General features: G+C 52.9%; 1 protein-coding gene across 2 annotated transcripts in view; it reads right to left on the minus strand.

Annotated features, from left to right (window-relative positions):
• Positions 1-2,521: 2,521 nt before the first annotated feature.
• The window catches only part of LOC139260724 (E3 ubiquitin-protein ligase RNF114-like), a 31,885-nt gene continuing 18,849 nt past the window's right edge, over positions 2,522-15,557 (minus strand). The window contains exons 5-6 of one of the 2 annotated variants that reach the window (XM_070877032.1): positions 7,349-7,456; positions 2,522-4,610 (exon numbers count right to left, since the gene is read on the minus strand). In XM_070877032.1, the coding sequence (XP_070733133.1) occupies positions 4,554-4,610; positions 7,349-7,456 (165 nt within the window). In that variant the 3' untranslated portion in view covers positions 2,522-4,553. Of the gene's footprint in view, positions 4,744-7,348; positions 7,457-15,557 lie in introns of both variants that reach the window. The other variant, XM_070877031.1, reaches the window with a different exon arrangement.

Raw genomic sequence — 15,557 nt, forward strand, 5'->3', positions numbered from 1 at the left:
TCGGACCCATTTGTCGTCCATTGGGTTTCCACTCTAGTTGCGGGAGGCGGGGGGAGGGGGGAGGGCGCTGGTGAGACGACAGGTGTTTTTTATTCTTTTTCCTTCTTCTAGGACTTTTTGTAATACATTCACGGGATGAAACACTGGTATAAAGCATTAGATAAAACATTGGTTCAGCCCCAACTGGAGTATTGTGTCCAATTCTTGGCACCGCGCTTTGGGAAGGATGTGAAGGCCTTCGAGAGGATGCAGAAAAGATTGACGAGAATGGTTTCAGGGATGAGGGACTTCAGTTACGGGGATAGACTGGAGAAGCTGGGGTTGTTCTCCTTAGAGCAGAGAAGGTTGAGAGGATATTTGATCGAGATGTTGAAAATCATGAGGGGTCTGGACAGAGTTGATAGAAACATGTTGCTTAAATGGATTTAGCTGAGGAATGCAGCAAATAATGACTGCACATCTCCAATCACAAGTCCACAGTCATACACCAGAGGTGAAGGAGCTGATCGAAGGACCCAATTTTCCCTAAAGCATTTTTTTGGCGTACCTGAAGAGTTACGCATGGTTTTGGGGGGGGGCTGAAGTACGGCAAAAAAAAATATGATAAGTTTCCCCGTTGGATTTCTTCATTTTGGCCTGGCCTAACCTGACCTTTAGTTTTGGGAGGGGGTGGAGCCTTGATCTGCGCCAAAAAGATTGGGGCTGCCATGGTAACCAGGGACACAATGCGAGCTGAGGCTGCAAAGTGAAGCATACAACCACCTCCCAACACATTAAAAGAATTGAGAAACACATAGCGGCAACTTACCTCCAACCCCGCCCGAAGGCTGTCCAGTCTCTCTCTCTCTCTCTCTCTGTGAACCGGGGACCGGGAATGGGACTGGACCGGGAGAATGGGGGCCGAGAATGGGACCGGACCGGCAAGCCCTTCGGGCGGGGTTGGAGGCAAGTTGCTGCTATGTGTTTTTCAATTCTTTTAGTGTGTGTCCGGCCAGCTGCTACGCCGATTTCCTTAACTCTAGGGAAGGTTTTTCTGGAGAGGCCACATACGCCGGCCTAAGCGGAACTGGAGTAACTCTCAGCTGGCCAAACTTCCCTAAATGACCAGAATTGACGCGGGTGGCTGGTTACGCCCCTTTAGCTTAAAAAAAGCTGACTTTAAAAAATTGTAACTAACTGAGTTACGCTGGTTCAAATTGATTGGGGAAACTGTGGTTTATCAACTTAGGCCAAAAAGAGCAGCCTGCTCAAAAAAAACGGCATTTCCCAGAACGAGGGGTCACAGTCTAAGGATAAGGGGTAAGCCATTTAGGACCGAGATGAGGAGAAACTTCTTCACTCAGAGAATGAGTGGGACCCCAGCTATTTACATATACATTAATGATTTAGATAAAGGAATTGAATGTAATATCTCCAAGTTTGCAGATGACACTAAGCTGGGTGACGGTGTGAGCTGTGAGGGGGACGCTAAGAGGCTGCAGGGTGACTTGGACAGGTTAGGTGAGTGGGCAAATGCATGGCAGATGCAGTATAATGTGGATAAATGTGAGGTTATCCACTTTGGGGGAAAAAAGAGAGGCGGAATATTATTTGAATGGTGACAGATTAGTAAAAGGGGAGGTACAACGAGACCTGGGTGTCATGGTACATCAGTCATTGAAAGTTGGCATGCAGGTACAGCAGGCGATGAAGAAGGCAAATAGTATGTTGGCCTATTACGGCTAAGGGGATCAAGGGATATGGAGAGAAAGCAGGAAAGGGTAACTGAGGGAATGATCAGCCATGATCTTATTGAATGGTGGTGCAGACTCGAAGGGCAGGATGGCTGACTCTTGCACCTATTTTCTATGTTTCTATGTTTCATAGCTAGGGGATTTGAACATAGGAGCAGGGAGGTCTTACTGCAGTTGTACAGGGCCTTGGTGAGGCCTCATCTGGAATATTGTGTTCAGTTTTGGTCTCCTAACCTGAGGAAGGACGTTCTTGCTATTGAGGGAGTACAGCGAAGGTTCATCATACTGATTCCCGGGATGGCTGGACTGACATATGAGGAGAGACTGGATCGACTGGGCCTGTATTCACTGGAGTTTAGAAGGATGAGAGGGGATCTCATAGAAACATATAAAATTCTGACGGGACTGGACAGGTTAGATGCAGGAAGAATGTTGCCGATGTTGGGGAAGTCCAGAACCAGGGGACACAGTCTAAGGATAAGAGGTAAGCCATTTAGGACCGAGATGAGGAGAAACTTCTTCACTCAGAGAGTTGTTAACCTGTGGAATTCCCTACTGCAGAGAGTTGTTGATGCCAGTTCGTTGGATATATTCAAAAGGGAGTTAGATATGGCCCTTACGGCTAAAGGGATCAAGGGGTATGGAGAGAAAGCAGGAAAGGGTAACTGAGGGAATGATCAGCCATGATCTTATTGAATGGTGGTGCAGGCTCGAAGGGCCGAATGGCCTACTCCTGCACCTATTTTCTATGTTTCCATGTTTAAATCACTGGCTAAAATTAAGCCTAAAGTTACAGTTTATTTAATGCACAGCTGTTACAATCCCAAAAACCCCACACCTTCAAATAATACAAAACACAGCACCCGCCCCTTCAAATTATACAACAGCTGAAGAAAATTAACAACATATGTACACAGGACCCATGAGGGCACCTTCCATCAGTGGTCTTTACATTGGCATTTCCCACCCCTCTGCCTCACCCCCTCCCTCGCCCACTGCTCCTCATCAATGGTTCCTCAGTGCCTGCAGCAAGTCCACTTGAGGGCGGCTGTGTGTCTGAGGATCACAGGACAGATGGCCGAGGAGGATGCCCTGGACCAGCACTGGCCATGGAAAGGCCGACTGCTGACTGCACTGCCTCAGGATGGGCGGCAGCACCGTGGGATGGCCGGGGGTGCAGGCCGTGCCGGGTGCAAAGGCAATGGAAGGGAGCCGGAACGGTGTCGTCGTGAGGAAGGTCAGCACCTTCCAGTTCCAGCGCCACACTGCTACTCTTGCGGTGGGGGCGCCAGAGCATCAGGAGCAAAAGGTGCCACCAGAGATTGCCGACCTGCTGTGGCACCGTCAGTTCCCTGTCCGACCATGGGGAAGTCAGAGAGGATAGTGGCAGTCATCATCGGCGGTCCCTCGAACGAGGATGACTTGCTTCCACACGAGTTCACAGATGTTTCAATGAAGGACCCAGTGTTCCAGTCCTGAACTCCAATTGAAGGGGGTGGAAGATGCCCTGTGTGTGGATTTTTTTTAACGTGTGGTGACCGTTGCACATCAGCCACCACACGGGGCTTGACAGAGCTAGGTCTTGGTCCAGTGGCAAGGGTTGAACCAGGACAAGTGGAGACCTGCTCTGCTGCACGGACCCACTGCGCACACATATCGCAGTGTGGGCTGGACCTCGAATCTTCTGGGCCCCGTACCCTCATTCGTCGCACCTTGGCCCAAAATGTTCCAGGGCCCGGTGCTCCAGCTCTATTCATAGCCCCGACCTGCGGTGGTGTTCTCACACAGGTCGGGGCAGCCCATCGAAGCACTGACCTTGCTCAAATCAGTTCCGATGGACAGGCCCCACCTTCTGCATGTCCGATACTAGACCCCCGAAACAAGTACTCTGAGACTGCATAAACGCAGGGAATGCTTGAAACGCTGCAGTCTGAAATTGCATGTCAGCAACCAGTGTCTTCATGACAAGGTAGATGCAGAGCGGATGTTTCCACTCATGGGGGTATCTAGAACTAGGGGGCATAGTTACAGAATAAGGGGCCGCCCATTTAAAACTCAGATGAGGAGAAATTTCTTCTCTCAGAGGGTTGTAAATCTATGGAATTCTCTGTCCCAGAGAGCTGTGGGGGCTGAGTCATTAAATATATTTAAGACGGAGATAGACAGATTTTTGAGCGATAGGGAGTCGAGGGTTATGGGGAGCGGGCGGGGAAGTGGAGCTGAGTCCATGATCGGATCAGCTATGATCTTATTGAATGGCGGAGCAGGTTCGAGGGGTCAAATGGCCGACTCCTGCTCCTATTTCTTATATTCTTAAACAGTTCCCATTGGCGGAAGGGCCGAGAACCAGAGGACACAGATTTAAGGCGATTGGCAGAAGAACCAAAGGCGACGTAAGAAAAAACCTTTCTTACGCAGCAAGTGGTTAGGATCTGGAATGCACTGCCTGAAAGGGTGGTGGAGGCAGACTCAATCGTGGCTTTCAAAAGGGAGTTGGGTAAATATCTGAATGTAGGGCGGGGGAGTGGCCGGCCTGGGTTTGATGGGCCGAATGGCCTTCTTTCCTGCTGTAATCATTCTATGATTCTATGATACAGCAGGTGCATGAGAACACCATCACCTGCAAGTTCCCCTCCTGATCCTATTTCTTATGTTCTTATAAAGTTAATAGGTTATCAGAAGGAATTATTCCTCCGAGCCGGCATGGGTTCGCGTCTCCTTCTGCACTGTAACCATTCCAGGATTCTACAATTGGCAAACTTTCTTTGCGTAACCGCACGCAGAAAGATTCTTCCAGCATCCTTTCGAACGAGAAGCGAATCAGATAGTAATTGGATAGTAGCACCAAGGCTTGATTGTGAGTTCGCTTTTCAAAAGCTGAAGAATTAAAAAGCATGATTTTTTTTTCAGAGCGGGCTCAAAGTGTTTATTGGTATGGAATTCAAGCATAATCCTGATAGGAATTCATGATGGCGTTTTGCAACATGATTCCTTCATCTTGATTATAATTCTGAATGGAGAAAAGAGAATAACATTTAGGCAGTGAGACATTATCCTGTTTTTTTCCCACATATCTCGCGTCAACAACAGCAACTTTCATTTATATAGCGCCTTTAACGTGGTGAAATGTCCCAAGGCGCTGCACGGGAGTATTATGAGATACAAAATTTGACACCGAACCGCATAAGTCGAAATTAGCGCAGGTGACCAAAAGCTTGGTCAAAGATATGGGTTTTAAGGAACGCCAGGCGGGAACAGACCTGGGATCAGGCTCAGTGGGAATCATCCGTGCAAACTTCCCCACTACCAAGGTTGATGGTTGTCCACTGCTTGCGAGGAAGGTTTGATCCTTCAGGTTGTACTGTGGGGTCCTCTACGTCACAGCTCTTCCAAAGAATCCGCCATCGGTCAACAACGCTGAGGGGCGATTGCTGACGGGGCGACGGTCCAAAGTGGCTAGGCCGCAGCCGCTGGGCCTTCTCTGCTTAAAGAAGAACCCAGCTTCTCCAGTCTATCCATGTAACTGAAGCCCCTCATCCCTGGAACCATTCTCGTCAATCTCCTCTGTACCCTCTCCACGGCCTTGATGTGCTTCCTAAAGTGTGGTGCCCAGATTTGGACACAATTCTCCAGCTGGGGCTGAACTAGTTTTACATAGGTTTAGCATTACTGCCTGGCTTTTTACAAAGCCCACAATCCCAGGTGCCTTACAGTGCAGTGTCGATGCACGGCGCGGCAGATCTGACCAGCAAGGACGATCAGCAGGTCAGGGCCTTCAAAGCAGCATGCCGCTTCAAGGTACAGCACAGGCTGGAGAGCGATGGCTTTGAAGCGGGCAACTGGATTGGATGTCATCAAGGTCCAGGTCGGTGATTGGAGCGCGGGCAGGTACAGCGGGAGCGGCGAGGTCGGGGCGCAGGAGCGGCGAGTGATCGTGGCCCAGGGGAGGCGAGAGTTCAGGGTCCAGAAGAGGCGTGGGCCCAGGGGCAGCACGGGCCCAGCCCACACTGCGATATGTGCGCGCACTAGGTCCGTGCAGCAGAGCTGGTCTCCAGTCGTCCTGGTTAACCCTTGCCACTGGACCAAGACCTAGCTCTGTCAAGCCCGTGTGGTGGCTGGTGTGCAACGGTCACCCCACGTTAAAAAAATCCACCCACAGGCATCTTCCACCCTTCAACATGTAGTTCGGGACCTGGAATATTAGGTCCTTCATTGAAACACCTGTGAACTCATCCCTTTTTTGGCGTGGAAGCAAGTCATCCTCGTTTCGAGGGACCGCCTATGATGATGAAGGAACGTCTTGAAGGATGGGAGAAAGAGGTAGACAGGCGGAGATGTTGAGGCAGGGAGTTCCAGAGCTTGGGGCCCAGGCAACAGAAGGCACGGCCACCAATGGTTAAGCAATTATAATCAGGGATGCTCAAGAGGGCAGAATTAGAGGAATGCAGACATCTCGGGGGATTGTGGGGCTGGAGGAGATTACAGAGATAGGGAGGGGCGAGGCCATGGAGGGATTTGAAAATAAGGTGGAGAATTTTGAAATCGAGACATTGCTTAACTGGAAGACAATGTAGGTCAGCGAGCACAGGGGTGATGGGTGAGCGGGACGTGGTGCTTGTTAGGACACGGGCAGCCGAGTTTTAGAACATCTCTAGTTTGCGTACGGTAGAATGTGGGAGTGCGTTGGAATAGTCAAGTCTAGAGGTAACAAAGGCATGGATGAGGGCTTCAGCAGCGGATGAGCTGAGGCAGGGGCGGAGACGGACGATGTTACGGAGGTGGAAATAAGCGGTCTTAGTTATGCCGCTGATACGTCGCCAAAAGCTCATTTCAGGGTCAAATATGACACCAAGGTTGCGAACAGTCTGGTTCAGCCTCAGATAGAAGTTGGGGAGAGGGATGGAGTTAGTGTCTGGGGAACGGAGTTTGTGGCGGGGACCGAATACAATGACTTTGGTCTTCCCAATGTTCATTTGGAGAAAGTTTCTGCTCACCCAGTACTGGAGGTTGGACAAGCTGTCTGACAATTTAGAGACCGTGGAGGGGTCGAGAGAAGTGGTGGCGAGGTAGAGCTGGGTGTCGTCAGCGTACATGTGGAAACTGATGCTGTGTTTTCGGATGATATCGTCAAGGGGCAACTTGTAGATGAGAAATAGGAGGGGGCCAAGGATAGATCCTTGGGGGACACCAGAGGTAATGATACGGGGAGGGGGAGAAGTCATTGCAGGTGATTCTCTGGCTACGATTAGATAGATAAGAACGGAACCAGGCGAGTGCAGTCCCACCCAGCTGGACGACAGTGGAGAGGCGTCCCTCCATGTTCCCCTCCGAGTCACACCCCATCCTGACTTGGAAATATATCGGCCGTTCCTTCATCGTCGCTGGGTCACAATCCTGGAACTCCCTCCCCAACAGCACTGTGGGAGCACCTTCACCACACGGACTGCAGCGGTTCAAGAAGGCGGCTCACCACCACCTTCTCAAGGGCAATTAGGGATGGGCAATAAATGCCGGCCTTGCCAGCAACGCCCACATCACGTGAATGAATGAACATCTTTTAAAAAAACCTTTTACACAATCCACGGTTAATAAATATGTTATGAAATTACACTCACCACAAAGAAATCATATGAAAATTGATGTCGCAGCATAAGATGATTAATGAAGTTCCTGCTGTAATAATTTGCATCTCCCCAGGGCATCGATGCACAGATAGGACAGACCTATAAGACAAGTGTCCAAAGTTTCAGACAGAAAATACGGCCCTTATGAAAGAAGGAAGGGCATAAGCTACATACTACACAGTGCGGGGGGTCTGGAACTCGCTGCCTGGGAGAGTGGTGGATGCAGAAACCCTCACCACATTTAAAAGGTGCTTGGATGGGCACTTAAAGTCCAGTAACCTGCAGGGTTACAGACCAAGAGCTGGTAATTAGGATTAGACTGAATAACCTCTTGTTGGCTGGCACAGATATGATGGTAAGTACTGCAGGGAATCGAACACAGCCAGGGTGATCTCTAGTTTCGATCGCCTGGATGGGTCGGAGAGGAATTTTCCCAGATTTTTTTTTCCCCAATTGGCCTGGGTTTTTATCTGGTTTTTGCTTCTCCCAGGAGATCACATGGCTCTGGTTGGGGTGGAGTGTAGAATGTTTCAGTTTCAGGGGTGTCGCAGTTGTGTGGGGCGGACTGGTTGGGCCGGGTGCTCTTTACCGTTCCACCATTGTTCATTGTCCATAGGTTTACATGTAACCTCCAGGGCTGCTGACCGAGGGCCGTGCGGCTCTTTGTCGGCCGGCGCGGACACGATGGGCCGGAATGGCCTCCTTCTGCGCTGTAAATTTCTATGTTTCTATCATCTATCATCAGACAATATTTGAGTAAATACTATGCCTATTTTATGGATCTCCCATCGCAATGTCCATGGTGAATCGAAGATATGTTGCTTTATAGAACAATATACAGGGAGAAATTCGGGTCGTTTACGCCTCCCAGGGCACTAACGGGGCGCTAACAACTCCCACTAACTTCGGGGGAGTTTATCTGCGGCGTTGTGCCCCGATCTCCTGCACCTGGACATCGGGGCAGTATCGCTGTGCACAGCGCCCCGGATCCTGAAGCTGCACGGGGCAATGACAACATCAGCTTCAGGGGGACGCATGCCGAATGGCTGGCCGCGAGCGGGGCAGAAGTTAAATGGGAGCTGCGGGCAGGCCCCCTGGTCAAAAAAAAATGGCGGCTTTTTTTTGTGCTCGCCGCTGCGGATTTGGACGCGGGGTCCGTGCGGCAATCGCTCAGCCCGGCACTCTGCCAGGTCGGTGTGTTTAAAATCTGTGGCGTATGCAGCTCGGCCCCTTCCCTTTAATTCCGGGACGAGCCCCTCCTACACGGCCCAGTGCGCTGGGGAAAAGCGGGAATATGGTGTTGAGATAGAGGATCAGCCATGATCAGATTGAATGGTGGTGCAGACTCGATGGGCCGAATTTTCTATGTTTCTATGTACTGCTCCCGAGCCCTACGTTCCCCCCCCGCTCCCGAGCCCTGCGCCCCCCCCCCACACCCGCTCCCGAGCTCTGCACCCCCCCGCTCCCGAGCCCTGTGCCCCCCCCCCCGCTCCCGAGCCCTGCCCCCGCTCCCGAGCCCTGCGCCCCCCCCTGCTCCCGAACCCTGTGCCCCCCCCCCCGCTCCCAAGCCCTGCCCCCCACTCCCGAGCCCTGCCCCCCACTCCCGAGCCCTATCCCTATGTTCCCTCTGCTCCCCTGTGCTTCCGAGCCCTGCGCCCCCCCCCCGCTCCCGAGCCCTGTGCGACCCCCCCCCGCTCCCGAGCCCTGTGCCCCCCGCTCCCGAGCCCTGCCCCGCAATCCCGAGCCCTATGCCCCCTCTGCTCCCCCCTCCTCCCGAGCCCTGCTCCTGAGCCCTGCGCCCCCAATGCTCCCGAGGCCTGTGCCCCCCCCCCCGCTCCCAAGCCCTGCCCCCCACTCCCGAGCCCTGCCCCCCACTCCCGAGCCCTATCCCTATGTTCCCTCTGCTCCCCCGTGCTCCCGAGCCCTGTACGACCCCCCCGCTCCCAAGCCCTGTGACTCCCCGCTCCCGAGCCCTGCCCCGCAATCCCAAGCCCTATGCCCCCTCTGCTCCCCCCTCCTCCCGAGCCCTGCCCCCCCTGCTCCTGAGCCCTGCGCCCCCCCACTGCTCCTGAGCCCTGCCCCCCGCTCCCGCCCCAGGAACAAAGTTTGATTTAGCACCCCACTTCATTTCGGGGGCGATAACCCCAATTTCTCATGAGAGGGTGTATTATTGCCCCCAATCAAGGTGCACCCGGATTTCTACCCCGTACATGTCTTAACAAAGTGTGACAGGGAAAATGTTAGAGAAGTTAATGCGAATCGTCCAGGGACGTGTGCGCCACACTCAAGACTTTTAATCACAGAAGGAGGCTATTCGGCCCGTCGAACCTATTCCGGCTCGCTGCAAGAGCAATTCAGTTAGTCCCACTCCCTCCCCACTTTTGCTGCAAAATGTTTTCCTTCAGATACCTATCCAACTCCCTTTTGAAAGCTATGATTGAATCTGCCTCCACCACCCTCTCAGGCAGTGCATTCCAGATCCTAACCACTCGCTGTATATGTCATGTATCTCACATTACTGTATATAACTGTATCTTACCATGCTATACATGACTGTAACTGGATATGACCTGTAACAATAAGCATAACCAGGGGTGCACTTGCAGGAGACACTCCATACCTGTCCCACTGGGGTATATAAAGGGAGGTCTCAGGCAAGTGCAGCACTGGAGAGCTGGAATTAAAGGTGCAGGTCCTGAGTGACCTTGACTTCAGCATGTGTCTTGTGTAAGTCAGTACATTAGAGTCAGGACTTAACAGTGGCGACGAGTTACGGGATCACAGAATCCACAGAATGGCTACCAACAGCTCAGATGAGAAATACAATACTGGAGACAATTGGTATGACTTTATAGAAAGGCTCCAGCAAAGCTTTGTGACCAAAGACTGGCTGGGCGACGATAAGGCAGACAAGAGAAGAGCCCATCTCTTGACCAGCTGTGGCTTGAAAACATACGCTTTAATGAAAGACCTGCTGGCACCCGAGAAACCAGCAAGCAAGTCGTTTGAGGAGTTGAGCACACTGGTGAGAGACCACCTGAAGCCAGCGAGCAGCCTACACCTGGCCAGACACAGGTTCTATAACTACAGACGCTGTGTGGGCCAAAGCATACCCGACTTCGTGGCGGAACTTCGGAGGCTGGCTAGTTCATGTGAGTTCCCCGATGAACTGAGGAGAGAAGTACTGAGAGACTTTTTTATTGAAGGAATAGGCCACGCAGGCATATTCCGAAAGCTTATAGAGACTAAGAACTTGACTCTAGAGGCAGCAGCACTGGTCGCACAGACGTTCTTGGCAGGCGAAGAAGAATCGAGGCTGATCTATACTTCGGGTACAACAACCAACGAGGCATCGGAACAAGGGGTTCACATTGTGAAACAAACCGCTACCCCCACACACAGACAAAGGCAGGAGAACAGGCCTTCAACAGCAGACAGTGGCGCCAGAAGCCATCAAAATCAAGGGCCACATGATCACACCTCATCAACCCACAATGCGAGCAATCAACAACAGATTGAGAGAAGCTCAAGGGAGATCAGCCAGACGCAGCTCATCCTTCGGAAACAATGGAAACAGTCTGTGTTGGAGATGTGGGGGAAGGCACTCAACCAGGATGTGTCGATTTCAGCATGCCGTTTGCAGAAACTGCAACTACACAGGGCATCTGGCCCGCATGTGCAGAAAAACAGCAGCTCGGCTGGTATACGAATCGGAAGGGTCGGAAAGCAGTCAGAAGACGGTTGGAACAGTGCACAGGACGCCGAGGTACAGTGGGTTAACACGATCAATGTCCACTGTTCTTACACCAAGACGTCTCCAATTATGATGAGGGTTCGACTCAACGGAATACCCGTCAACATGGAACTGGACACGGGGGCCAGTCAATCCCTCATGAGCGTTCAACAATTTGAACAGCTGTGGCCACACAAAAGCAACAGACCAAAACTCACAAAGATCAACACCAAACTAAGGACCTAGACTAAAGAAATCGGCCCAGTCTTTGGCAGCGCCATGCTCTCGGTCACACACAAAGGGACGGTGAACCGACTTCCCCTGTGGATTGTCCACGGAGATCTCCCAGCACTGTTGGGGAGAAGCTGGCTAGCAGAACTTAATTGGAAATGGGATGATGTTCACGCCATGTCGTCAGAGGAACGGACCTCCTGCTCAACAGTTCTAAGCCGTTTTGAACATCTCTTTCAGCCAGGTGTGGGTACCTTCAAAGGGGCTAAAGTTAGAATCTACATCACACAGAATGCCAGACCGGTCCAATCACAAGGCTAGAGCTGTGCCTTATGTGATGAGGGAAAAGATTGAAAACGAACTGGACCGGCTTCTGCGGGAAGGCATAATTTCTCCCGTGGAATTCAGCGACTGGGCAAGTCCCATCGTTCCCGTCATGAGGCCTGATGGATCCATGCGAATCTGTGGGGATTACAAGTCTACCATAAACAGAGTCTCTCTGCAGGACCAATACCCGCTGCCCAGAGCAGAGGACCTATTTGCCACGTTGGCTGGAGGAAAACTTTTCTCGAAACTTGACCTCACATCTGCGTATATGACGCAAGAACTGACCGAAGAGTCTAAGCTACTCACCACCATCAACACACATCGAGGCATTTTTGTATACAATTGATGCCCATTCGGCATCAGGTCAGCAGCTGCTATATTCCAGCGCAACATGGAGAGTCTGCTCAAGTCCATCCCGGGGACGGTTGTGTTTTAAGATGACATACTAATCACGGGCAGGGACACCGACTCTCATCTCCGCAATCTTAAGGAAGTACTAAGTCGATTGGATCGGGTAGGCCTAAGAGTTAAGAAATCCAAGTGCCTGTTTCTCACGCCTGAGGTTGAATTTTTGGGCAGAAGGATTGCCGCTGATGGAATCCTCCCAACCGACTCCAAAACCGAAGCAATTCGTCTGGCACCCAGGCCCCGGAATGTCTCGGAACTGCGAACCTTTCTCGGGCTACTCAATTACTTTGGGAACTTTATGCAGAACTTGAGCACGCTGCTGGAGCCTCTCCACGTGCTACTCAAAGGGGTGCGATTGGTTTTGGGGGGACACCCAAGAACACGCCTTCAATAAGGCACGCAACCTTCTATGTTCCAAGAGTGTTTTAGCCTTTTTTGACCCAGGTAAAAAGTTAGTCCTTACGTGTGATGAGTCAGCGTACGGGGTCGGGTGCGTTTTACAGCAGGCCAATGATGCGGGTAAATTGCAGCCCGTTGCTTATGCCTCCAGGTCACTTTCGCGGGCAGAGCGCGGGTACGGTATGGTTGGGAAGGAGGCGCTCGCGTGCGTGTATGGTGTGAAAAAGATGCACCAATACCTTTTCGGGGCCAAGTTTGCATTACAAACCGACCACCCGCCCCTCACGTCCCTACTATCCGAGTGCAAGGCAATCAACGGCAACGCCTCGGCGCGCATTCAGCGGTGAGCACTCATGCTGGCGGCTTACGACTACACGATAAGGCACAGACCAGGCACAGACAACTGTGCCGACGCGCTTAGCAGGCTACCCCTGGCGACCACAGAAGGGTCCGACGAACAGGACAGTGAGATGATCATGGCAATCGATGCCTTTGAATCCACAGGTTCGTCCATGACGGCTCGCCAAATCAGAGCCTGGATGGTCAGCGACCCCACGTTATCTCTAGTTAAAAGATGCGTTTTAACCGGTGACTGGGCAGAGGCTCGCGATGCCTGCCCCGAGGAGGTCAAACCCTTCCATAGGCGCATGCATGAACTCTCACTACAGGCAGACTGCCTGATGTGGGGCAGCCGAGTAGTTATGCCCTTACGAGGCAGGGAGGCGTTTGTCCGGGAGCTCCATCGCGAGCACCCGGGGATCGTCCTTATGAAGGCCATAGCCAGATCCCACGTCTGGTGGCCTGGCATTGACGCGGACTTTGAGCTCTGCGTCCGTCGGTGCACCATTTGTGCCCAACTCAATAATGGCCCCAGGGAGGCCACCCTAAGCCCCTGGCCCTGGCCCACCAAACCGTGGTCGCAGGTGCATGTGGACTATGCGGGCCCATTCATGGGCAAAATGTTCCTCGCATTCGTTGATGCATTTTCAAAAGGGATCGAGTGTGTTATGTAATGATATGTGTATCGTCCCAGTACCTTAAATGTAATGTAAGTACTATGCCACACCACAGAGGGCGCTGCGGTGGGAAACCCTGGTAGTACCTGCAACAGGTGCTATATAAAGCTGACCACCACACCTGAGAGGCACTCTGGAGCTGAACAATAAAGGACGAAGGTCACAGCAGTTAGACTTACACCAGACCGTGTGGAGTCAGTGATTTGTGTGCTACATACACCACATTGGCGACGAGGAAGCGGACGAACTCCACGCAACCATGGCTACTCTGGGCTCGCTAAAGGATTTTACCGTGGGCAATGATTGGGAGGCCTTTACGGAAAGGCTCGAGTACTACTTCACAGCAAACGACCTGACGGAGAACACATACGCAATGAGAGAGAAGCGTAAGGCGATATTGCTCTCCAGTTGTGGAGATGAGGTTTACTGTCTCGTCAGGGATTTGCTGGCACCCGGGAGCGCCAGGGACAAGTCATACGAGGAGCTGACTGAACTCATTCGTGACCAGCTGAAACCGAAAGAGAGCATTCTCACGGCCAGACACAAATTTTACCATCACTGCAGACCCGAGGGCCAGGATGTCACCAAATATGCTGATTTTGGGGCACACCTTGATGAGGCGCCGCGGGACGTTTTCGTCATGGGGATTGGCCACGAGGGCCTCCTTGACAAGCTGCTGACCACGGAACCCACAGTCACTCTGACAAAGGCCATCACCATCAGCCGGGCACATATGACCTCGACTTTTAGCACCAAGCAAATGATCCACACAGTCTCGAACCCGGCAGGCACTGTCCACAGGATAGCGCCCACCACGGACAAAACTGCAGAACGTGGCTCTGCCCGGGGCAGAGAGCACGGACCTCGGGATCCTGGAACTCAGAGTCCGCTGAGGGGGGCCAATCAAGCAGCACCATGCTGACGTTGTGGAGGAAGCCATGGGGCTCACCGGTGCAGGTTTGCGGAGTACACGTGCAATACCTGCCACGTTAAAGGCCACCTTCAGCGTATGTGTGAAAGAAATCGGACTCACCATGTGGCTGAGGAGATGGGGGATGATCCACTGTTCAGCGAGGAGCAGGTAGAAGAAGATGAGGTGCTTGGATTCGCCCCCAGTGATAAGGGAAGTAAAAATCAACGGAGTCCCAGGGAGTATGGAAGTGGACACGGGCTCGGGTCCGTCGTTGATGAGTCGGAGAACTTTTGATAAACTGTGGATTAACCCAGCTGCACGACCCAAGCTGGTCCCGGTCACGGCGAAGCTGCGTACCTACACCAGGGAACTGATACCTGTTCTCGGCAGAGCGATGGTGCAGGTATCCCACGGGGACGAGACGCACGCTTTACCTTTGTGGGTCATTGAAGGCAATGGGCCGACGCTCCTCGGCTAGAGTTGGATGGGGACGGTCCGTGGGAGCTGGGAAGACTTCATCACCCCACAGGCTGCTGCTCCCCGGGGTGCTGCCGTGCCCCGGGTCCCCAGAGAGCAGCGCCGGCCGAGCTGGAGCTGCAGCCTCAATCCCCCCACAGGCAAGTCCCAGGCCCAGACCTCACACAGAGATCCCGCAGCCTCAATCCACCCATAGGCAAGTCCCAGGCCCGGACCTCACACAGAGATCCCGCAGCCTCAATCCACCCACGGCAAGTCCCAGGCCCGGACCTCACACCGAGACCCTGCAGCCTCAGCCCCCGCAGGCAAGTCCCAGACCCGGACCTCACACCGAGACCCTGCAGCCTCAATCCACCCACAGGCAAGTCCCAGGCCCGGACCCCACACAGAGATCCCGCAGCCTCAATCCACCCATAGGCAAGTCCCAGGCCCGGACCTCACACAGAGACCCTGCAGCCTCAATCCACCCACAGGCAAGTCCCAGGCCCGGACCTCACACAGAGACCCTGCAGCCTCAGCCCCCGCAGGCAAGTCCCAGACCCGGACCTCACACCGAGACCCTGCAGCCTCAATCCACCCACAGGCAAGTCCCAGGCCCGGACCTCACACAGAGACCCTGCAGCCTCAATCCACCCACAGGCAAGTCCCAGGCCCGGACCTCACACAGAGATCCTGCAGCCTCAATCCACCCACAGG

Source organism: Pristiophorus japonicus, chromosome 1 (assembly GCF_044704955.1).
Source record: "Pristiophorus japonicus isolate sPriJap1 chromosome 1, sPriJap1.hap1, whole genome shotgun sequence".
In the NCBI taxonomy this organism is placed as follows: domain Eukaryota; kingdom Metazoa; phylum Chordata; class Chondrichthyes; family Pristiophoridae; genus Pristiophorus; species Pristiophorus japonicus.